The 24,996-nt window shown below is 45.8% G+C and overlaps 1 protein-coding gene across 2 annotated transcripts; it reads left to right on the top strand.

The window, feature by feature from the left end:
• Positions 1 to 3,028: 3,028 nt before the first annotated feature.
• H2AZ2 (H2A.Z variant histone 2) lies at positions 3,029 to 13,061 on the top strand. Of its 2 annotated transcripts, XM_037041034.1 has the most exons (5): positions 3,029 to 3,137; positions 5,286 to 5,363; positions 7,471 to 7,584; positions 11,265 to 11,394; positions 12,735 to 13,061. In XM_037041034.1, the coding sequence occupies exons 1-5, from the start codon at positions 3,135 to 3,137 to the stop codon at positions 12,794 to 12,796; spliced, it is 387 nt and encodes a 128-aa protein (XP_036896929.1). In that variant the 5' UTR covers positions 3,029 to 3,134; the 3' UTR covers positions 12,797 to 13,061. The 2 variants fall into 2 exon arrangements, with proteins under 2 accessions (XP_036896929.1, XP_036896930.1); XM_037041035.1 differs by lacking the exon at positions 5,286 to 5,363.
• The last annotated feature ends 11,935 nt before the right edge of the window (positions 13,062 to 24,996 follow it).

Here is a 24,996-nt window from a genome sequence, read left to right as displayed (position 1 = left end):
TAACTTACTCTACTGGCCTACATGTGTCCTTAGGCCAGTACGCCATCTTGATTACCGTAGCTTTGTAGTAAATTTTGAAATCCACAAGTGTGCATCTTCCAACATCATCATTTTTCAAGATTATTTTGGCTATTCTGGTTCTTTCACATTTCCATATGAATTCTAGGATGGTCTTGTCAGTTTCTACAAAGAAGCAAGCTGGGATTCTCCTAAGTCTTTAGTTTTTTTCAACAATGTTTAGTGGTTTTAAGAGTCTGTCTTGTGATTCTTTTGTGAAATTTGTTCCCAAGTACTTTATTCTTTAAATGCTACTGTAAATGGAAGTGCGTTGCTCCTTTAAAATTTTGTGCATGTGAATACACTGCTCACTCTAAACTTGACCAAGGTCAGGTTCCCAGGAAACAGGCTCTAATACAGGGATTGCCTTCCAGAAGTGTACCATGGAATGCTCTTGGCAACATTACTGAGAAAGTGAAGGAAGCAGAATTAAGTGGAGGGACTGAACTGTGATGCAGTGTCACACAGAAAAAGCTGGAGCTGAAATGGCCATTCATCTGTCCCAAATTAAGGCAAAGGACACACCAGTCACTGGAGGTACACGGCCCCTGAAAAGGGTGTAACCACAGACAAGGCAGCTCCTTTGTGCCAAGCACAGTTGTTGGGAAGACAGCATTGATCAGCCATCAGTCAGCATGCTCAGGGGCTCAGTGATTTTACTGCCTCTGTCCTGAAATGTTCTTCAGAACCACGCAGCTCAGCTTACAGGATACCAGTGGTTCTTAGACTTGAGTGCACCTGCAGTCAGTCTCCCAACCCAGAAGGCTGGGTCTAGGGTTGGAATCTTTATTTCTAACCAGTTCAAGGTGAGGCTGATGCTGCTGGGCCAGGAAGCACACACTTACTGGGTGAAACCCAGCAGAGATGCACACTTTGCTAGTGTGTGGCAGTGTATCATGTATGAGTGCTCATGCCTAAACCCTGTTAGATGGTGCCTCTTCGGAGCTTACACTGCCTTCTTTGAAAGCCCAGTTCGCTGCAAGCTAGACCCTTCTCACTAACACACATGGTCAACAGACAGTTTCTTCTTACAGAGGCCAGAAAATTTCCACCCATGCTTCTTCAGTCTGCGGGTTTCAGTTCACCTCTCCATGCTTAAACACACACGTCTGTGAAGTGGCTACTTTGTATACGATGAAAGCATTCATTTTATCCTGACTGTGTCCATCTGAACCTCAGCCGCGGACACGAAGCCACAGGGTGAGGAGCAGGCAGAACGAGTTTCCTGCAGGCTGAGTGCTCTCTCTGGGAATCACGGAAACCTGTTAACAGGCAGTGCTTGTTCCAGTGGACAAGTGGCCCGCCAGGCCCTGGGGTACTAAGCACTCGCCCAGGCAGGCCCATTCCTCACCAGTGAAGGGGTGTGGACCCATCCCAGCGCCTTAAAAAAAAACAAGTGTTACTCCTCCCTTTGGTCTGCTAGGACATACTGACGGGCATTCAGCTCTGGTTGGAGGAAGGCCAACACACCCACATGAGGAGAGCTGCGATGGCCCTGCCATTGAGGACATCCGGAAGGCCACAGGGGGGCGGGGGGCCGTGGGATTAAAAGCCAGCCCGAGGGCAAGTGAGAGGGGTTCATTTCCAGTGAAAGCAGAGGCACGTGCAGCGAAACACAGGGAGGCCATAGGGGCCAGAGCTTCTCCCGCCAAGCACTTGCACGTTGTCCCAGCGAAGAGCGGGTTAGGAAAAACCAACTAAACCTTGCATTTATAACGAGCGCGGGGAGCACTGAAGGGAAAGGGGGCTCCCGCCTCAGCGGGCACGGCGAAGGCTAAGCTAACACTGGCTCGAGGGAGTGAGTGCCCATGGTGGGAGAGGTCACTGTCGCTTCAGGGGCCTCACAGCACGGGCTCCTCCGGGAGCCCCGCCAACCCACCCCAGCCCCATCACGTCCCTTCTGCTTCTGTCTACATCCCCTGCGCGCGTTTGCTGACACTTGCACACAGTCCAGGCCGATCAGACCGCTCCGCCGACACCGCTGGCGCAACAGGAGACACGAGTGAGCCCCGGCTACCTCGTGGTCCGTTAACACCTCTGTCTCCCTCTAGATTTCGCTCCACGCCTCCGATTCCCCGACGTTTCTTCTCACCTCAGCCCTCGTCTCCTCCAACTCGTTACCTTTCCTCCTGTCACAAGGTCATTCACACTTGGTGACACTTTTAAAATGTCAGCCTGTAGACCTCCGCGTGAAAGGTGGGCCCCATTCTGGACCGCCTGGCGCACCCAGGAAAAAACATAGTGTAAACACGCATCGGCTCGCGGCCGCAGCGGGTGAGACGCGATCCAAGAAGCCGGCACCCGGTCGGCCTGGGGGAACAGTGAGCAGACACGCCCGCCCTCGTTAGTCTCAGCGTCGTAGCGGCCGCTTCCGAGCGCCTCCGCCTTCCACCTAGTGTCCACAGGTGTCCTAACACCGGCGGGAAGGCGGTCAGAACAGCAGCCGACCTGGTGTCAGCGCCCTCCGCCACGCGAGTACCGCTACACTAACAGACTAAGGGTATAAAAATGCGCAGGAAGGAGCGACGGTACAGCCGCTCTCTTCCAAACAGTTCTGAGAAGCCAGACAGACAGCGCCGCGAACGCGCGGGAAAACCTCCACCGCCTCCAGTCTCTTCCCATTGGCGAACCTCGCTAACGTTTCTGGAGACCCACCACCCTTACTTGCGGGCAATGTTCTCATTGGCTAACTTCCGCAAGCTTTCCGCCCTCACTGGTCCGTCCCTCCGTTCGTCAGGCTCCGTCGCGGACATAGGCGGAGAGCGGCGCGTAGCCCGCCCTCGCCTGCGCACTGGCGCGTCCGTGTTGAGGCTGGAGACCCCGCCCCCCCTGTGCCGTGTGCAAAAACAAACAGCCGTTAGGGAGGAGGTGCCAGGGGTGGGGCCTAACTAGAAGGAGACACATGATTGGACAGACGTCCGGGTTCAAACTAGCAAGACGACCGGCCATTGGCCGGAGCTCCGCGAGGCGGGCCCCGGTTATTGTCCGGCGACGGTGGTGGCGGCGGCGGCGGCGGTCGGTGCTGCGGCGGCAGCGGCAGCGGCTCGGCGGGAGTGAGGGCGGGAGCGGCCGAGACGATGGTGAGGACGGCGTGACAGCGGCGGGACGGGCAGGCGGCGGCGGGCGGGCTGAGGCCTGGCGGCCAGACCTGCACCGCCTTCGACAGAGTCTGAGTGCTAAGTGGTGCTTCTTTTGGCCGGGACGCTACACTCGGCGGGGAGGAGCGGGTCCCTAAATCGTGATGAGGCCGTGCGGCACCGAAGCCTTTCCGCGGGCGTGCGAGGCGCAGTAGGTCCGCCCAGCCCTGCCGGTGTTCTCCGTGCTCACGCGCGCACTCGCGACGTGCTGCAGACCGGTGTCGCTTTACCGGCAGCTAAAAATACTGGAGGCACTGAGTTGTCATCCAGGCCCTTAGGATTTTAAACTTGAGCGGAAGTTAGTCCGGCCCGTTAGAGCACCGCGCTAGTGCCCTGAACTAAGTGTGCTCCTGCTCTGCTGCAGGTGTGTTTCCTAACGAACGCCTGAGCCTGGGTTCGTCCTGACACGGTTCTTGGAGTAAAAAATGTACATTTGCTTGTGTTTTGTTCCTCAGTCGGTCGCCATATATAGTCAAATTAATATACAGAGAATTCGAGGGAGTTATGAAAAGAAACTAATTATTTTCTGTATTTGTGATACCACAGAAGTTTGACTTTGTTAAGTATCCAAAGCGAGTTTGTATTCTCCAAACCTTGGAAATAGTCATATTGCGGTTTCTAAAAACTGATTTCGTGTCTGCTCTCTCAAAAAGCAAATGGATAAACAAATTTGATGGATTGAAACATCAAGGATAAAATTGCTTAAGAAAACTGGGAAGCCTGCAGTGTTTGGCAGTTGGAGGCATTTAATTAGTAGTAGGTCTTAGTTCATAATTCAGAGGCACAGTGATTAGCAGTTCAGACCGTGCACTAGTTGAGAGGTTTTCAAGTGTTTTATACCAGAGAAAACAGCTGAAAGATGTCTATAAGGAATAAGTGAGTATTGTTACTTGTCCTGACCTCAAATAAAAAAAAAACAACTATGCAATATATTTTTTGTAGAGAAATATGGTCAGAAATTATTAAAATATATGAGGCATCCTGGAGAAATCTAAAGATCCTCTAGTCTCACAGTAAAATCAGTCTCTTGCTAAATTGTTAAATATGAGAAAGTGGTATGAACTAGTTCTTAGACTTTCTTCTAATATCTGCCACAACTTTTGTTCTTTAACATGTAGTTTTCAGAGATAGAGATGAACTGAGACATGCATTTAGCAGGACTGTACATCGTTGGGTTTCCTTAATTTTTATTTTTTTTTAAGACGGGGAAAGAGCATCGTGGATTTGCTGCTCCACTCCTCTGTGTGTTCATTGGTTGATTCGTGTATGTGCCCTGACCCAGGATCCATCCTTCTGGTGACCTTGGCTATCAGCCAAATGAGTCCCCCGTCAGGCCCTCACAGTTGATTTTTTGCTCAAAACTTTTCAGGGAAAGCATTACAAAGGGGAAATGGCATTTCAGTGCTTACTCTCTACTTCAAAAATAGACCCTCAAACAGGTAGCCAATCTTGTAAACTTATTTCTTCTTTTAACAGTTTTTTGTTTTTTGGTTGTGGATTGTTTTTTCTTTGCAGTGAAGAAATAATAAATTTAAATAGTAAAATTAAACAGTCCAAAAAGGAACATTAGCTTCCCTCTTGTCAAATATTTAGTATTCCCTACCCAGGGACAAGTAAATTTTCTAACTTACTGTGTGACCTTCTAGAATGTATGTGTATGCACACTGTAATATCCCATTTCTACATAAACAAGTTCACTTCACTTGCAAATATCTTTTTTGTGAAGAAATGCTTTCTGGGTTGATGTTTATCAGCACACAAATGTACCTCATTTGTTAAAATGGTTCTGCCACTTAATTTTTTTAAGATTTTATTAATTTATTTTTAGAGAGAGGGGAAGGGAGGGAGAAAGAGGGAGAAAAACATCAATGTGTGGTTGCCTCTCACAAGTCTCTTGCTGGGGACCTGGCCTGCAACCCAGGCATGTTCCCTGACTAGGAATCAAACTGGTGACCTTTCAGTTTGCAGGCTGGCCCTCGATGTCCTGAGCCATACCAGCTAGATGTTTTTAACTAAAGTAAAACTAGAAAACATTTTGCTTCCTGAATATTTTTGAAATAGCATCTTCATCTGGAGCCTTTTTTCATACAGGCTGGAGGCAAAGCTGGAAAGGACAGTGGGAAGGCCAAGGCTAAGGCCGTGTCTCGTTCACAGAGAGCTGGGCTACAGGTAATGTATCAATGATGTTGTCATTCATTATTAAATTCCTTTCTTTACTGTTGTAAACAAGGTTCACAACCCATAGATGTTTCATTAATTACAGAAATTTAGTAGTGATCATTAGTAATGAGGTTAATTGGTCAAAATTTAAATCATAAAGCAATTGTTTTTTTAATTTGTATTCTCTTCTACCAAACAAGTTATGAAGAGGTCTTAATTTGGTAATTTTGTTCTCTTAAAATCTCTTGTTTCTAGATTATAATTATGTTCCTGATTCTTTTACAGATTGTATCATTGAAATGAGTAATGCTGTGGTTTTTCTTTTGAAGAAGGCATTTGTAGTGGTGCATTAACTTTCAGAATAAGATAAAATTTTTGGTAGAAGAATGAGTTATCTGTTAGTCCTCTGAATATTTCCCCAGTAGATTTAGTTTTAGACTAAGTGATGTTCTGGATGAGTAAGTTAGCCTCTATATATGAGACACTTTGTAAACAGGAAAGTTTGAAGGCCAGACTGTAAGGTTTGGATTTTATCCTCTTGGCAGTGGTTAGCCACGGAAAGTTTTTGAACAAGAGGCTGATAAGCTCTCAGTGGTACTGAGTGTTGGTTCAGAAACTTACACTTGAAGGCTACATTCTATATTTTAACGCACCACGGAAACCTCAACCAGAATTTACCTGCAGTGTTGGGGGGTGGAAGTCAGATGAAGGCAATAGCAATGGTTTGAGGAATAAAGTCATACACATTTGAGTTAAAGTAAGACATATAAGAAGGAGTAGGATTCGAGAGTGTGCTCCCAAAGGTGGGGCGGGAGGGGTAGTGTTGGAGGGAAGTCAAAGGTTTCTGCACGCTGTAGAACTGAGGAGCATAGGAGTTTGTAGGAGGGGCAAGTTATAAGATTTAATAACTCAGGCAGAGTCATTTTGAAGTTCCACCAGAACAGCCACATGAAAATGTCCAAAAGTTAATAGATTTGCATCCACCTTTCCAAGAGAGGTGATCGAAAGAATTAAATTTAAAATCATTTTGTAAAATTGGTAACTCATGCTCCGAGTGAGTTTCCAAATAGAGCATGAGAAAGGGCCACAAGGACAGTAGTGCACCACCCAGAAAACACACAGGGAGACCAAGGAGTCAGAACTCTAATCTGCAACCCAAGAAGAGATGGTTTTGAGGTCCTACTATGTATCAGACAACACGGTGATTACTAAGGATGCATCACTGACTAAGGTGTTGATCCTGCCCTTAGGGAGTTCAGAATTACTTAGGGAGGGAATGTAACCCCCCAACCCCTAAATGCCTTTTATCCTTAAGGATGCTACCTAGAGATGGTAAGTACAATTGATCATTAAAATGTCACTGCCCACCTTCAAGAATGAAGGTGGGAGAAAGTGGGAGACAAAGTGTTTCGGGGTTTGTGTTTAGATTCTGCCTTTGCAAAGGTGCCTGGGCTGTGACTGGAAGCAGCTGCCAGACAGGGAGAGGTTTTCAGTGAAGTGTGGGCAGGAAAAGGAGCCAGAGAAGAAGAGGGAATTGGAGCCATTGGAATGGGGGGTCAGGAACAGGGTGAGGATAGTCAAGGGCACAGACCTGGGGGGGCTGAGGACATTTTGGAAGTGAGCAACAACCTATTCTTAGGAAGTAGAATCACAGTGAGAGAATGGTACTGTTTTCCTCAAGTCAGCCCTTGAGACTGAGGAATGATAAAGTGGGGCCAGCGGAAGGTGTGGCGGTTCAGCGTCACATGAGGCTGCCCTATGAAGGGGTAACCAGGCGTGAAACCGACTGTGTGGCCACATGGAGTGTATAGTTGGTCTCTGTGCAGCAGCATTTCTCTTCATTTTATGGTGACACTCCATGTTATGAAGACACTAATTCATGAAACCCTGTGGTAGTTCATACCCTTTTAACTGTACCATTCTCTGAGGGTGAAGACAGGCATGGAGGCGCGGGGCTAAATACTAGGACCTAGCACACAGTCCTTAGCCACTGCGAAGCGCCCAACAGGTTGGGCTTCTAACATGGGAAACCACATTTCATAACTTCATGCTTCATTCATATTGTTTTCCTTTGATGACACTTCAGTGCCTCTCACTCAGACAGTATCTCTTTCAGTTTCCAGTGGGCCGCATTCACAGACATTTGAAGACTCGCACCACAAGCCACGGAAGGGTCGGTGCCACCGCGGCCGTGTACAGCGCCGCAATCCTGGAGTACCTTACTGCGGAGGTGCGTCAGGGTGTTAGACATGGAAGTCCAAAAGTTTTAGAGTAGAAAAGGCTGGAGCCATGGAAAATGGGTTTGAAACAAAGAAGACTCAGCCTTTTTGAAAGCACTTTTATTATTTTTTTAAATATATTTTATTGATTATACCATTAGAGTTGTTCTATTCCCCCCCTTCATTCCCCTCCACCCGCACACTCCCTCCCCCACCATTCTCCCCCCCTTAGTTCATAACCACATGTCTCAAGTTCTTTAGATTCTATATTTGCCCCACTATTCTCACTCTCCCCCCTATTTTCTACCTACCATCTATGCTATTTTCTGTGCCTTCTCCCCCCTTCTCCTCCCACCCCCCTGTTGCTAACCCTCCATGTGTTCTTCATTTCTATGGTTCCACTCCTTATCTGGCTGTCCTCTTGGTTTGCTTTTGTTTTAGGTTGGTTGTTAATAACTGTGTGTTTGCTATCCTTTCACTGCTCATATTTTTTATCTTCTTTTTCTTATATAAGTCCCTTTAGCATTTCATATAATAAGGGCTTGGTGATGATGAACTCCTTGAACTTGACCTTATCTGAGAAGCACTTTATCTGTCCTTCCATTCTAAATGAAAGTTTTGCTGGATAAAGCAATCTTGGCTGTAGATCTTTGGATTTTTTTAAAAAATGACACTGCTGTCATTTTTTAAAATATTTTATTTATTTACCTTTAGAGGGGAAGGGGGGAGAAGGCACAGAAAATAGCATAGATGGTAGGTAGAAAATAGNTCTGGTCCATTCCATTGATTTGAGTCCCAGTTTCCTTTCCATCGCTATTGGTTTCCTGGACATCTCCCTTCATTTCAATTAGTTTAGCCTTCATATGTTCCTCTAATTTGTGACTATAATCTACCAGTTCTGTGAGCATCCTGATGAATAGTGTCTTGAATTGTGCTTCTGAGAGGCTGGCAATTTCTCGGTCGCTTAGAGTTATTGGCTCTGGGACTTTGAGTTCTTCTTGCGCCATCTTTTGGGCTGTTCGTACCTGTTCCGTAGCAGGATCGGAGCCCTACAGTGTTCACTAGAGCAGGGCAACTAAGTCGCTGGGTTGTGACGTTGTATGTGGAGGTGGGGTCAAAGAGGGACAATGGCTTCCCGTCTGCCGCCTGCTGCCGTGGCCCCCACCGGCGCCACAGCCGCCACCATCACCAGGCCCTTGCGTTTCATTCCACTGCACGCGAGTGTGCCACCGCTGTCAGCCCTCCACCACTGGGTTCGCCCCCTGGGGCCTGTGTGGTCCGTCTCACTGTGCGCGAATGTGCGACCACGGTCAGTCTGCCCCACGCCCCGACTGGTTCCGGGCTGCCTGCGCGTCTAGGTCGGGGGATCTGTCCTGCCAGACCCAGCTCCACTGCTGGCTCCGCCTCTCTTACCGTCCCCGTTGAATGGTTGGTAGTTGTCGGACTTCCGTATAATTCCATTTTCTGGTCTTTGGGTGTGTCCTAGTTCTCCAAACCTTTGTTGTATTCAAACTTGGTTGTGGGAGAAGGCACAGTGTTTCCACCTATGCCTCCATCTTGGCAGAAGTCCTTGAAAGCACTTTTAGATGTCTTCATCAGCTTATTACCCTGGACCACTGTCAAAAAGAACCTTGGTGCACCTTTTTTTAAAGTTAAACAATGGTTGGCAATCCATGTTTTTAAGTGACTGCTGAAGGGGTGTAAAAATTAAAATACTATATGCTATTGAGTGAACTCCTAAGTCATATATAATCAGAAGTTACAGAATAATCTCTTAAAGATTTGGGGAGGGGGAACAGCTTGCCAGTGTGGCTATACCTTTTTGAAAGTCTCAAATATATGAGCTTTGACAAAAGACCTAGCTGATCATTCTAGCTCAATACATGGTTGTATGCATTTTGCGCTGTATTGTACTCAGTTTTCACTTTTCAGAAAGATGAGTTACTTGGGCAGGAGGTTTTAATTAGGGGGTCACGGACCACCGCTACTCCACCCCAGTGCCTGCTGGGGAGAACGTGGGTGGCCACGTGTAGAGGCAACCAACCCGGTGGAAGCACAAGGAATATTTTTACTTGAGAGAGATTCAGGTTCAGTCTGCATGTTAATGATCTTTTGCTGTCATTTCATTAACCTCATCAGGTCATTGGTGCCCCTTTGGAGAGTTAAGATTAAATTACCAGGAGTTGCAGCCTTGCCATGTTGTGAACCAGGGGTTTCTCTTTGGCAGTGAGGTGCTGGTTGAGCACCTCCAGCACCTCCCTTACTGGCCTCACACCAGTTTTTGGTTAGCATCAGACTGTGCAGAAAGGTGTGCTTTTCATCCACTTGGGGAGACAGTCTTCTGGCTCAGGATGTTGGAGTCCTATCTGAACTCCCATTTTCTTTATTCTTGGAAACTGATGATAATTTATTAAGGCACGATTAGGAAGCATGTTTCAAGTGTGTAAGTTTTGGGTCTTTGTCGTTATTAGAGGTGAAAAAAATAATTTAGTCACTAGTAGAAATAATCACTTTCCACACTGGCTTCCTGCTAGGGTCACTCAGGAGCTTTCAGAAGACACTGGTGCCAGGCCAGCAAGAGTCCCCGGGGAGAAGGAGTGGGTTCTGCTGGGCTTTAAAGCGCACCAGTCACTTTAGATGCGCACCGAGGATTCTGCCACTCTGTTTAAGGGTGGAGGGTCTGTGGAATTACATTTGTGTTCCATCCAAAGTTTTATAATGTCATATACAGGGGTAAAATTTAAAAATTTAAAAATGCGCTTCTATGGCCTGCTGGGACTTCAAAATTCCTCCAGTTGAAAATTTCCATTATACAATAGAGGGCTTCTGGTTTATTGTATACAGATTATAGGGCCTGGTGGTATTAAAACCTCTTGAATAATATTTATTTATGTTTTTTTACCTTTTCTGCAAGTACTAAGAAATTCCACCTAGTAAGGGCTATACAAAAATAAGACTACATGAATATATGAAAACATATGGTCTTTCTTGATGTTCACATTTAGAATGTTGGCTGAGGAACAATACTGTCCTTTGGCTTTCTTTCTATAGAAGTAGGTTTTTGCTCAAGTTTCTAATGCTCTTGCAGGATATGAATATTAAAAGCCCAAATAAAGTCATGAGAGCTCTATAAAACCATTATTAAAATATGAATAAACGATTTTTGGAATTCCTAGGCATTCCTGTGACCTCTCTCCTCCATGAAGGGTAGGGGTCCTTAGGAAAGACAGAATCTTCTCAAGAGTCCGATTGTTTTTCACATATATTGGATGGAACTTGTTCGTATGTTTATATTCCCATTCAATGCCAAATCTGTTGTTGGAGGAGTATTAGTAAATATCCCAGGATTCATAAAAACACAAAAAAGAGCCCTGCCTGGAGTGACTCAGTGAGTTGAGCACCTGCCTGGGAACCAAAGGGTCACAGGTTTGATTCCCTGTCAGGGCATCTTGGTTGCAGGCCAGGCCTCCAGTAGGGAGCATGTGAGGTGCAACCACACATTGATGTTTCTCTCCCTCTCTCCCTAATCTTTAAAAAGTATGAAAAAGAAAAACATACTGTTGGTTTCTGTATATTTTTGTGCATTTTATGCACAGATGCTATAGTGACCTTTTTAGCTGTAATTGCTAGTCCACAGTGAATCCTGCATTTCACCCTTTGTTTGATGTGCTGTCTCACTGGTGCTTTGTAGGTGCTGGAGCTGGCAGGTAACGCCTCCAAGGATCTCAAAGTGAAGCGGATCACTCCACGTCATTTGCAACTTGCAATCCGTGGTGATGAAGAGTTGGATTCTCTTATCAAGGCTACCATAGCTGGGGGTGGTATGTATTATGACCTCTTTAGCCCAGATTGGTATTGGCCTTTCTAATAAATAATTTAAGTTAGTGATCCAGCGCATTTCCTTAGTCAACTGAGAAACTTACAAACTTAAATTCTGTAAGTGTTAAGTTTTATTACAATTCTAGGCTTCTTTTCATTACCATTTGAATAAATATTTTTTCTCTGTATAGCAAGTCCTTATCTAAATTTCATACATGATATTTACAACCTGGTGTTGAACATATTTCTCATGTTCATTGTCTGTATTTGAAAAATGACCTTGAGAAATTGCTTCATATGATGCCCTTGAAAATCAGTGCTGAGCCCTGGCTGGTGTAGCTCAGTGGATTGAGCACAGGCCTGTGAACCAAAGGATCGTGGTTCGATTCCTGGTCAGGTCACATGCCTGGGTTGCAGGCCAGTTGCCGGCAGGGGACACACAAGAGGCAATCATATATTGATATTTCTCTCCCTCTTTCCCTTCCCCTCTAAAGATAAAAAATGAAATTAAAAAAATTATTAAAAAAGGAAATTAGGGCTGAGTGAATGTCAGAGGTAATTTGGTGTCTCTTAACCCTTTTTGGAGAACCTTTAAAAAACCTCCTAAAAGCTGTAGTTATTCTTCTCCCAAAAAGCACATAAAATCAGCTCTGGCCAGTGTGGCTCAGTTGGTTGGAGTGTTGTCCCAGAACTGGAAGGTTACAGGTTCAATCCCCCACATGGGCACAGATGATCCCAGGTCTAGGCACATAGGATCCCTGGTCCAGGCATGCATATAGGAGGCATCCTGTCAGTGCTTCACTCTTGTGTCAAAGTTTCTCTTCCTTCTTTTCTCTCTACAATCAATGAAAAAACATACTCTGGTGAGGATTTAAAAAAAATTTTTTTGAAGCCCATAAAATCACATCATTTTACATACAGTCCTAGAGGGGTTCACAGACCCCAAGGTAGGGCCCCCCCTTGGTGTGGATACTTAAACAGGGTTAGTTTGAGAAGAGACTTAATTAAATCCCATTCCTTATATAATTGCTTTTTTTGGTTTGAGGTACCGAAATGGTCAGATACAATCTCAGCTTAATGTTCTTTTTAATGATAACACCTTCCCCCCTGGCTAGTGTGGCTCAGTGGATTGAGCGCAGGACGACAAAGCAGAGGGTCACTGGTTCAGTTCCCAGTTGGGGCACATGCCTGGGTTGCAGGCCAGGCTCCCCAGTGTGGAGAGTGCAAGAGGCAACCACACATTGATGTTTCTCTCCCTGTCTTTCTCCTTCCCTTCCCCTCTGTCTAAAAATAAGTGAAATCTTTAAAAAAGAATAACACCTTCCTTTCTGTCTTACCGTAGGTGTGATCCCTCATATCCACAAGTCTCTGATCGGAAAGAAAGGGCAGCAGAAGACTGCTTAGAAAGTCATCCTAACCAGCCCTCTTACTCCCACCACTGCGCTGTAACCAGGACAGGAAATAATGGGGATATGTGGAATTTTAAACACAGGAAATGGAAAAGCATAGATAATTACTGTAGACATGGTAAAGGAGACATTTGTACGTTCTTAGACTCAGAGTTTGATAAAAGTACCTTTTCACGTGTCAGCGGTTGTGTGTTGATTGGCTGGGTTTCTCCCATGGGTTTTATACAAAAATGGAATTGATAAACCATTTTTTACAAAAACAACGTGTCTCAAAACTGTTCTGTTTGTGATGTGTTGGAAATATTTCGCTCATACTTTGAAATTTTTTTAAAATTTCAAATTGGTTGTATACTCACAATAATCTTAAATAAGAATTTGGGACTATAGTTTGACCATGGTTAATAACAGCACTTTATTGAATCTTAGATGCTATCGTTTCTAGTATGTACCATTGCTTTACATACCACTAAAGAAAGAAAAACTGCCCGTTTTTCTTGATATGCCATTAATAACAAGATCCATCCCGATTTCAGAGATGTTAGAATGTGCATTGACATAGATAGGCACTTAGAATTGTTGGAATAAGCCCTGGCTGGCTCAGTGGATTGAGTGCTGGCCTGCAAACCAAAGAGTCGTGGGTTCCATTCCCAGTCAGGGCACATGCCCAGGTTGTGGTCCAGCACCCCAGTAGGGGGCATGAGAGAGGCAACCACACATTGATGTTTCTCTCCCTCTTCTTCTGCCCTCCCCCTCACTAAAAATAAATAGTTGGGGTTTTGTTGTTGTTGTTTTAAGAATTGTTGAAATAGGCTAGCAGAATTATTTGTTTTGTTGAATAGCAGGCCCTGTGCTAAGGGCTTCACTGACCCAGGAATTTTACTGCCCCCACTTTAGAGATGTGGAACCTGATGCTCACAGAAATGAAATGATATGCCAGGAAACATCGATTTGGTCAACAGAAGGTGGCAGAGCTGAGATACAAACCTAGATCTGCCTGACTAGAGCCCACACACGCAGAATTGAAGTTACACTTGGCTTGGAATTCAAACTTGTAGTAATCTTTTATTAATACAGTGATATTCAGTAATTTGTACAATATTTTAAATTATTTTTCTTTGTCAGCTTCTAAGTAACTTGTAAAATTTAGGTTAAGGTACCAGTTAGTGATACTTAAGATAATATTTTTATGACTGGAAGTCCTTATTAAAAATTTTAAGAATATTTTATAATGCAACACTATCAAAATAACTCATTTTTAAAAACTTATTTTACTGTGGTAATTTTCAAAACTACAGAATAAGGAGAATAGTATAATGGACCCCCATGTACACAGCCTCCAACTTAAGCAGCTGTCCTATGGTCAGTTTGGTTTTACCTGTCTTTCCCCGACCAGCCCACTTCCCAGTGGAGCCATGTGAACCCTGTTTCAGGCTGATTTCCTTTCATGTCTGCGGACTTCAACGTGTTTCTGAAGATATGGGGCACTTTTTAGACCATAACCCAGTATCATTGTAAAACAACTAGCATATTTCATAGTACCAAACATCACATTTCAGTATGCAATTCCCTAATTGTCCCATAATTTTTATTCATTGTTTGTTTGAACCAGAATCCAGACAAGATTTGTATCTTACATTTTGTTGATATCTCTCAAGTTTCTTTTAAATCTATGTTTCTCTTCACTTTTTGTTTTTCTTACAGAATTTAATTGTAGATTTTACTGAATGCATCCTAATGCTACTTCTTTCCCCTTTTCCCTATATTTCTTATAAACGGCTCTAGAGGGGTGTTCTGTTGCATTTTGCTGTTCACAAAAATAACTCCTTGGTGACTCTGCATTTCAAAACCCTGTCACCCCTTTTCGCTTTTGGGTTTATGAGGCAGGGCCAGAAGGACGCACACCGGTGAGGGTCGCCTCGTTTCTCCTTCCTTCCTGTGTCTCACAGGCAGGAGGAGGCTTTGAGGCCTCCTCCCTTCCCCGCACCGTCGAGCGACTCCCCTTCCCTGCACAGCCCTATTGTGTAAGGACAGGAGCGCACTGTCGGGGCCACCTGGCCTCAATCCAAAATGTGCGTAGGCCCCACAGTGAAACAAGAACCAATCAACGCCTCCGTCCTCATTGGGTGTTGGCAGCCTGTGCTCCGGTCCACCAAGGTACTACCCAGTGGGTGCCCTCCAAATGCCAGCACAGAACTGCCCTTCCTGACCCAGATGCCCAGCCCAGAGCTACAACCAGAAAAGTCCAAGCAGCTTGAGAACGTAGAAACAAAACCGGGACCCACAACTCCATTATTTCGGAGTACTCGCAAGCAAATCTGCCAACCAATCACAAACCGTGGTCCCCACACAATGGCTTCCCCAAAAGCAGTCCTCATCTGGACCTTACACGGCTTTATCCCAAACCCGGTTCCTTTTCACAAGCCAGGCATGTTTAGGCAGCCGGCACCTCCAGCTGGCACGCAGAGGAACTCCCAGATATTGGGAAACCCACTCAGGGTCGACTAGCCACAGGAAGCCAGGGTCCCACCAGTCACCACTGCTGTGACCGAACAGCAAGTGGGATCCTTCTGCCACCCTCCAAAATTCCAGGAGGCGGAGGTTTGGCGACAAAGGAAAGGAGTCTTTATTCAAAAACTTCGCAGTTTTGGAATAACAGCTTTCCACGTGCATTAGTCACTTCAGCCTATCAATTAAGGCTAAGCTCTAACACCTGCGTTCTAGCATTCCCTGGTTAGTTTTTAATTATCTTGTTTCTATAGGCTTAGTTTACAAACTACAACAACATAAGATAGAGCAGCTACACAGTGTGGGGAGAAGGGCAGGCTTCTGCCTCAGAGTCCCTGAAGAAACCGCCCCCCCCCCCACCCTCTGCCAGGCTGGCCAGACCCTAGGTTGTGCCCAGAGTTCCTTCCCAACCAAAATCCATCCAAAACCCACCTCAAATCCATCCAGAATACCTTTTGCTGGGAAACACAGGCAGCTGCAACACTATCATCTCAGCATCCTGAGGAAGGAGCCAGAGAGAGCCAGTTCCAGAGCCTGAGAGTCCGCCCCGCCCCATTTCAAACCTTTGTAGCCCATAATTCCACACGCTCTGGACGCATTCAACTTATCAGCCAATCCTGTCCTGGGCTGTTTACCGTTGCCTGGGGCAACCTCCCAAGGCCCCTCCCCACTCCAGTGAGTAGATCCAGACCCCTCTGTATCCTTGTCTCCAACGCACGTTTTGAACAAGTTTCTATATTGGGAGGATTCACAGTTATCCCTGCGTGAACATTTAATCATTTTTGGAAGCCAAAGTAGCAATAGAAAAGGCAATAATCAACAGAGAAGAGGCTTCTTTTACTAGAGTTTTCTAGATCATTGCTGCAAATATCTATTTCCTTTTGGTAGTGTAGTTATTTGACTGTGAACCCAGGATTGTATTTTTGTTTTGTTTTCTACTGAAAAAAAAAAAAAGCCAAGCACCTGCGCCTGTGCTCTGGGCCTCACCCAGACTGTCCATCTTGCTGCATCAGTACCCGCCCCTTCCTCTAAAGCATGGCGCGGCCATCATATTTCTTCTGTAGCACTTGAACAGAAAGAAAGCTTTAAAAGGAAGCTTTTTAAGAGGACTTTTTTTTTAAGATTTTATTTATTTATCTTTAGAGGGGGAGGGAAGGAGAGAAGGAGAGAAATATCAATGTATGGTTGCCTCTCATGAGTCCCCCGCTGGGAACTGGCCCGCAACCCAGGCATGTGCCCTGACTGGGAATCGAACCGCGATTGTGTGGTTCGCAGGCCCGCGCTCAATCCACTGAACTACACCAGCCAGGGCAAGAGGACGTTTTTTATATTCAAAGAGCCCTCACCCCCGCCCCAGCTAAGGTGTGAAATTGTTATATGATAATTCCAGAGCTGCACCTTCAGTAACACAGCATTCATGTGTGTGGTAGCACCTCAGAAGGGAGGGTCTTTTTTTTTTAAGATTTTATTTAGACTTCCAGCCAATTGCATGGAGGCGTAAGTGGAAACACTATGCCTCCTCGCACAACCAAGTTTAAAGACAACAAAGTTTTAGTAACAAAAACTCAACCAAAACACAGAAAATTGAACTGTACGGAAGTCCAACAACAACGAACCATTCATCCAGACCAGTAAGAGGGATGGAGTCAGCAGCTGGTAGAGAGGGGTCTGGGCAGGAAAAAGCAGCCAGACCAACCCAGGCCACACAGGTGGCGGTTGGCGGATCCCAGGCCTGGGGTGGCAATGGGCACACCCAGTGAGAGTGCAAGGCGGCTAGCTGACTGCGGTGGCACATTCACATGCAGATAAACCAGGCAAAGGAGTGAGCAGTGGGACAGACTGCGCAGACTGGAGCCCCAGCAACGGGAATTAAAGCCTAAAAGCACCAACTGGAAAAACTTCCGGGATCGAGGTGCCGGGAGAAGCTCCCAGGCTCACAGAGAATTTGTTGGAGAGACCCACAGGGTCCTGTAGGGTGCACAGGCCCACACACCCGGGAGCCAGCACCAGGGGGGCCCAGTTTGCTTGCAGGAAGCTGCAGAGGAGACCTAAATTGGAGAGAACGGAGAAAACACCCTTACCCCTCTCTGACCCGCCCCCACATACAGCGTCACAACCCAGTGAGGTGGGTTGCCCTGCCCTGGTAAACACCTAAGGCTCTGCCCCTCATACATAACAGGCACAAACAGACCAAAACATTATGGCTCAAGCAGAAAAAGAGCTCAAAGCCCTAGAGCCAATACTTCTAGGTGACAAAGAGATAGCCAACCTATCAGATGCATAATTCAGAACACTGGTGATCAGGATGCTCACAGAATTGGTTGCTTTTAGTCACAAATTAGATGTAAAAATGAAGGCTGAACTAATTGAAATGAAGGGAAATGCACAGGAAACCAATAGTGATGGAAAGGAAATTGGGACTCAAATCAAGGGAGTGGACCAGAAGGAAGAAAAAAATGACCAAACAGAAAAGAATGAAGAAAAGAGAATTCAAAAAAAAAATGAGGAGAGGCTTAGGAACTTCCAGGATATTTTTAAACGTTCCAACCAGCGAATTATAGGGGTACCAGAAGGGGAAGGGGAAAAGCAACAAGTAGAAACCTTATTTGAACAAATAATAAAGGAGAACTTCCCCAATCTGGCAAAGGCAATAGACTTCCAGGAAATACAGGAAGCTCAGAGAGTCCCAAAGAAGTTGGGCCCAAGAAGGAACACACCAAGGTACATCATAATTACATTAGCCAAGATTAAAATGGAGAGAATCCTAGAAGCAGCAAGAGATAAAGGGACAGTCACCTACAAAGGAGTGCCCATCAGACTGTCAGCTGATTTCTCAGAAGTGACCTTACAGGCAAGAAGGGACTGGAAAGAAATATTCTGGAAAGAAATGTAAGTCATGAAATCCAAAGACCCACATCCAAGATTGCTCTATTCAGCAAAGCTTTCATTTAGAATGGAAGGGCAGATAAAGTGCTTCTCAGATAAGGCCAAATTCAAGGAGTTCATCATCACCAAGCCCTTATTGTATGAAATGTTAAAGGGACTTATCTAAGAAAAGGAAGACAAAAAATATGAACAGTGAGAGGACAACAAACTCACAGTTATTATCAACCACACCTAAAACAAAAGCAAACTAAGAGGACAGCTAGATCAGGAGCAGAACCATAGAAATGGAGATCACATGGAGGGTTAGCAACAGGGGAGTGGGAGGAGGAGAAGGGGGGAGAAGGTACAGAGGATAAATAGCGTAGACAGTAGGTAGAACATAGATGGGGGGAGGGCAAGAATAGTATGGGAAATATAGAATCTAAAGAACTACCCTGGCTGGTGTGGTTCTGGTGTAGAACCAGACGATTGCAGTTCGATTCCCAGTCAGGGCACATGCCTGGGTTGCAGGCCAGTTCCCAGCAGGGGACACACCAGAGGCAACCATACACTGATATTTCTCTCTCTCTCCTTCCCTTTTTCTCTAAAAGATAAATAAATAAAACCTTTAAAATTAAAAAAAATAAAAATAAAGAACTTGTGACACATGGACATAAAACTAAAAGGGGGGAATGGTGGGGGAGTGGGTGTGCAGGGTGGAGGGGAATGAAGAGGGGGAAATGGGACAACTGTAATGGCATAATCAATAAAAAGAAAAAATAAAATAAAATAATTGTATTTAGAGGAAAAGAGAAGGAGAGAGGGAGAGAAATATCAATGTATGGTCGTCTCTCATGTATCCCATGCTAGGAACTGGCCTGCAACCCAGGCATGTGCCACACCAGTCAGGGCTATTTATTCTTGTATTATATATTTTTCCATACAAATGACTGTAAGCCTTCTTTTGCCCACTCCTGTATAACTACTTTATCAATAAATGAACTCATCAATAGAGGGGAGAAAAAGCCCTGGCCTAGTGGCCTCAGTTAGAGAGCTGCCCTGATGTGCCAGGGCTGCGGTCTGATCTCTGGTTGGCACACCCAGGAGAATCAACCAATGAATGCATCAGAGTAAGTGGAACAATAAATCAATGTTTCTCTGTCTAAAATCCATCAAAGAGAGAGAGAGATTCCACTTGGAAACAATTAGCTCTCAAATGGTGCTACCTGGCTCACTAGATGTAAGGGGAAAGGGATAGACCGACAGAACTCTTCACTGCGCTGCACTTCCCAGGCACTGGGCAGTGAGTGTTTTGTTGCTGTTGTTTAATATTCTTAGAGAGTCCTGTCTGCTGTGACTTAGTGGTTGACCACCAGCCTGCAAATCTAGGGCACATGCCTGGGTTGTGGGCCAGGTCCCCAGTGCGGGGTGCACAGGAGGCAGCCATGCATTGATGTTTCTCTCCCTCTCTCCCTCCCTTCACCTTTCTAAAAAATGAATAAATAAAATCTTTCAAAAATTTTGTAGAGAGAGGTGAAAGGAGGGAGAAAGACAGGGAGAGAAACATCGATTGGTTGTCTCTCACACACATTCGGATGTGAGGCTGAGGACAAAACCCGCAATCCAGGCCTGTGCCCTGACTGGGAATCAAACCTGCAACCTTATGCTTTGTGAGATGACACCCAACCAACTGAGCTACACCAGTCAGGGACAGGGGGCTGCGTGCTGCATAAAGGGAAGGTCTGTGGCAACCTGGAGTCAAGATTGTCAGAGCATCCCTGGTTGGTGTGGCTCAGTAGACTGAGCACTGGCCTGCAGAGTGAAGGGTGGTTGGTTCAGTGCCCAGTCAGGGCATGTGCCTGGGTTGCAGGCCAGGTCCCCAGTAGGGGGTGCTTGAAAGGCAGCTGCACATTGATGTTTCTTTCCCTCTCTTTCTCCCCCTATTCCCCTCTATCTAAAAATAAATTAATTAAATATTTAAAAAATAAATAAAATCTTTAAAAAGACTGCCAAAGAAAAAGGGTATACTCACCCAGAAAGTTGGGACCCCTGCTGACTAGGACTGTGGCACAGGGGCTGCCACTGCCTTTTTGGTTTAGGTACCAAGGAGATCACTGTGGGGCCCCCTTTTCCCCACCTTTGAGCCCCATGCAATATAAGCCCTCCTGAATTCCCACTCCATTCAACACTTTTCAGTTAGCCCCTCACCTCCCATGAAATCCTAGTTACTGCTCCTCACAGGACATTTGCCACTTTCAAGTAAAATCCCTTATTCCAGGTACTCTTCCCCCTTTCCCAACAAGCTCCTCACAGCTGCCTAATTCAGTGTCACCTCCTGACCACTGGTGACAATCAGCAGGAGGCTCCTGGGTGACACTGACTTCTCATGGCTTGTTGTTTGCTCTTAAGAGATGACAACTGCAGGAAATATTGTGCAGCGTGTGCAGTACCGACACCCTTTCAGATCACCGAGCCCAAGGAGCTCATGCAGGCCTGCACCGTCGCCCCAGGCAAAAACTGCAAACGTGTGTACTGATAGGGCCTCCATTTTCAGAGTGGCTCATGGCGTTGGAATGTTGCAGAAGCAATGTGGGTTTCTTACCTACAGCAGAAATAAAATTAGGAATTTTTGGACATTATTCTTTTTGTTTTATATGTTTCCTTCTTTTCTTGTTTTTCTCTTATCTTGCTATTTTTGGACACTATACTGTGTATATGTGTGTGTGTGTATATATATATATATACACACACACACACACACACACACACACACACCAATGAATCACACACCAATCAATGAATATATATATATATATATATATATATATATGTATATATTAGACAGGGGAAGGGAGAGATTGAATTGCTTTTCTTCCCATCTGTCCATACACTCACTGGTTGACTGCTTTGACTGCTGTATGTGTCCTGAGCAGGGATGGAACCTGCAACCTTGGCTCATCAGACCGATGCTCCAATCAACTGAACTACCTGGCTGGGGCTGCACTTTTAAAAACAGTGAATTTTAATCCCTGGCTGGTGTAGCTCAGTGGATTGAGCGTGGGCCGGCGAACCAGTCGATCGCGGTTCGATTCCTGGTCAGGGCACATGCCTGGGTTGCAGGCCAGTTCCCAGCAGGGGATGCACGAGAAGCAACCATACATTGATGTTTCTCTTCCTCTCTTTCCCTTCCCCTCTAAAGATAAATAAATATTTTTAAAAAACAGTGAATTTTATAGTGTATAAATTATGATCTCCATAAAGTTATTTTTTAAGATTTTATTTATTTACCTTTAGAGAGGAAGGAGAGAGGGAGAGAAACATCAATGTATGGTTGCCTTTTGTGCGTCCCCTGCTGGGAGTTGGCCTGCAGGGAACTGGCTTGCAACCCAGGCATGTGCCCTGACTGGGAATTGAACCGTGATCGTCTGGTTCGCAGGCCGGAGCTCAATCCACTGAGCTGCACCAGCCAGGGCTACATAAAGTTTTTAACAAATAGAAATTACACTATGTGAAAATAAAATGTTGTTCTAGATTAAAAGAGACTAAAGAAACCTCATAATCAAATGCAATGTGTGAACCTGGGTTGGATCCTGGGGGTGCAGGGAGATGAGAGGGAAGGGTGTTGTAAAAGAGCTTCTAACTACATGTAAATTACACCTTAATAAAACTAATTTTGCTCTGGCTGGTGTGGCTCAGTGATTGAGTGCTGACCTGTGAACCAAAAGTTCCCCAGTTTTGATTACAAATCAGGATACATGCCTGGGTTGCAGGCCAGGTCCCAGATTGGGGGCCCACAAGAGGCAACAGATCAGTGTATCGCATGCACATTGATGTTTCTCTCCATTTCTCCCTCCCTTCCTTTCCTCTTTCTGTAACTAAATAAAATCTTTAAAAAGTAAAATAAAGCTAATTTTAAAAACACATAGGTTCCCTGGGGGAACTCTGAAACATGGACCAGATACTCTAGTTATGGATTCTGCTTATTTTCTGAGTCGTGATGAGGCACTGGGTGAGCTCACCTTCTAGGGAGCTCCCCTGGATGGCTCCCCTGTGCTCCTGGGCTGCTGAGACCACACCAGGATCCACACTGCTCATCTTGCCTTCTCTTGGTTCTGTCAGCATATAGTGACAGTCTCCCTTCTTTGAACAGATTTGAGATTGCTTCTGTTTCAAAACTAAACACCATGTTTCGGGGGCACACATTATGTGCATAAGATCGAAGAACACATAAATCAGAGTCAGGGTCACCACCTCTGGTGAGGGGACATAGGCAACAGTGGGGGTGGAGTGACTCCCAAGGGGCTTTGAAGTGACTGGAAATACTAGATATGCTGCTGGTTTCATTTCTGGTCTCTACACCTACTTGTAGGAGGCAACTTCTAAGGATGGCCCCTACTGCTCCCCACCTCCTGGTGTACATGCCCTTGAGTGTGGGCTGAACCTGCCGAGTGGCTTGTAGAACACCGAAAAAGCAATGGGGTGTCATTTCTGTGACAGGCTGGAGGACAGGGACTTCCACCTCGCTGGGCCCTACTCCCTTCAGGACTGCATACTTTGACAAAGCAAGCTGACAGTTGATAAGACCCTGTGGCAAGAAACAACCCTGCTGTGTGACACCCATGTACACGAGTGCTATGTGCTACAAAGCAGGTGCAAGTCCTTCCCCATGGGGCTGTGATGAACGCCCTGGCCAACAACACCTTGACTGCAAAGGACCCAAACTGTACTCAGAGTTCTGACCCACAGAGAGAGATATTGCTCAGTCACTAAGTTTTGGGACAATTTGCGACAGCAATAGATGCCCGTAGACTATGTTTCCGTATGCATGCTTTGCAGTAACACATTAAGTTCCTAGCCCTGGCTGGTGTAGCTCAGTGGACTGAGTGCGGACCTGCGAACCACAAGTTCGTGGTTCGATTCCCGGTCAGGGCACATGCCTGGGTTGCAGGCCAGGTTCCTAGCAGGGGACTCACGAGAGGCAACCATACATTGTTATTTCTCTCCTTCCCTTCTAAAGATAAATAAATAAAATCTTTAAAAAAAAACCCAAAACATTACGTTTCCAATTCTGGAAAAACCAACCAGCATCTATGTTCAGGTTTCAGTTTTCACACCAGTATTTGTGAGCCTCCTCTGGGGACATGGCTCTGGGACTCACTAAACTTGCTGGACAAAACCCCAGGGGCTCACACTCAAACACATTGGCAACACACCATGCCCCAAGCACTCGCAAGTGATCATTGAACCCTCATCCCCCATGAAGCAGAGCACAGCCTGTATAAAAAGCCATTTATAGCACAAAGATTGGTTTTGAAAGATAGGCAAACCACCGCTCTGCCCGGGACACTTCCTGGGGTATCCATGAGCCTAGAACCAGAAACGGAGGGTGAACAGGTCTTGCCTGAACCTTCTCTTCACCTGATTAACTCTGGTTAAGTCCTTCGGGACCTTCGCAACCATGCCACCTTACTACACTGTATGAAACAATTGTTACAAACTCCAGGAGTATGGTCTGCACCTCAAGTTCTGCAAGGCAGGAACCTCCCTACTTTGGCTCCCCACTTTTTCTAATGTCCACCACTCTGCCATGTTATCCCAGTTCAACTGATAGTAATTAGACAAATGTGATCAATGACTTGGTGTATGTGATCATACGTGGGAGTGCTCTACTACAACAGGAGTCCCCAAGTCCTGGTCTGGGACCTGCAGTGACCCAGACCTCTTAAGGACCAGGCCACATTGGTGAGCTTGAATGCAAATTACTTGGATCATCCCAACCCCTGCACCCAGCCTATAGACAAAGTTATCTTCCACAAAACCAGTCCTTGGTTCCAAAAAGGTTGGGGATTACTGCACCACAGAAACAAAAGTATCAAAGGGCCCTGGCTGTAGCAGCTCAGTGGATTGAGCGCAGGCCTGCAAACCAGAGTATCGCAGTTCAATTCCCAGTCAGAGCACATGCCTGGGTTGTCAGTTCCCAGCAGGGGACACATGAGAGGCAACCACACATTAATATTTCTCTCCCTTTCTCCTCCCCTTCCCCTCTAAATTTAATCTTTTTAAAAAAAGTAGTAAAAAAAAAAGTACCAAAGGAACCAGCCAAGTGAATGCATCATCCTTTCATCATGGGCATCAGATGGGACACCCAAGCTGGGAAACTGCAGTCAGCTGTGGAGGAGGGAGGTAAATGCTAACAGTGGGGTGTTCTTGAGTCTCACCTGCATGGGATTGCCCTTCCACCTATGCACAGGTCACTCTGGACACAGAACACTCATACTTCACATTAGGGGAAACCTAGTTCCTCAGGAAGGGCCTCATCTCAACTGGATCCCCCAGCTAGGGGTGGTCTAGACTGCATTAAAGGGACTTCAGGGGCAGATGCCCTCTGCAAGCCAGAGCACCATATACCTGACTTTACACCGTCAGACAGTTTAATCCATTTCAATCTATACTTTTCGATAAACCTTCCATTCTTCATCCACCTCCTCAAAGTCAACAGTTCCAATTGTTCTGCCAACGTGGCCCCACAGACCTCCCTCAAGGGGCACCAGGGTAGGCTGTTCAAGTGTGCCTTCTCAATTCATTGCCACAATTAACTTTGATGGTTGCTTCTCAATGTGCCAAGCAGAAACTTCTTTCTAGTGGCACAGCTCCCAGCTCCTTTCCTACCCTGCTTGTAGCCCCAGCTTACTTGGCAGGTACTCCATGACACTTACTTAGGTTAGGGAAACAAAAATTGCAGTAGCCTGGAATTAAAGAGCAAGGTTGCCTTAAAAGTAACCTGCTGCTGAAGGTAAAACCCTAACCAAAACAAGAACAGACAAC

The sequence above is a fragment of the Sturnira hondurensis genome, unplaced genomic scaffold, assembly GCF_014824575.4.
Source record: "Sturnira hondurensis isolate 20B ecotype Veracruz unplaced genomic scaffold, ASM1482457v3 Scaffold0002840, whole genome shotgun sequence".
Lineage (NCBI taxonomy): Eukaryota > Metazoa > Chordata > Mammalia > Chiroptera > Phyllostomidae > Sturnira > Sturnira hondurensis.
This window is presented reverse-complemented; position numbering and strand designations above follow the sequence as displayed.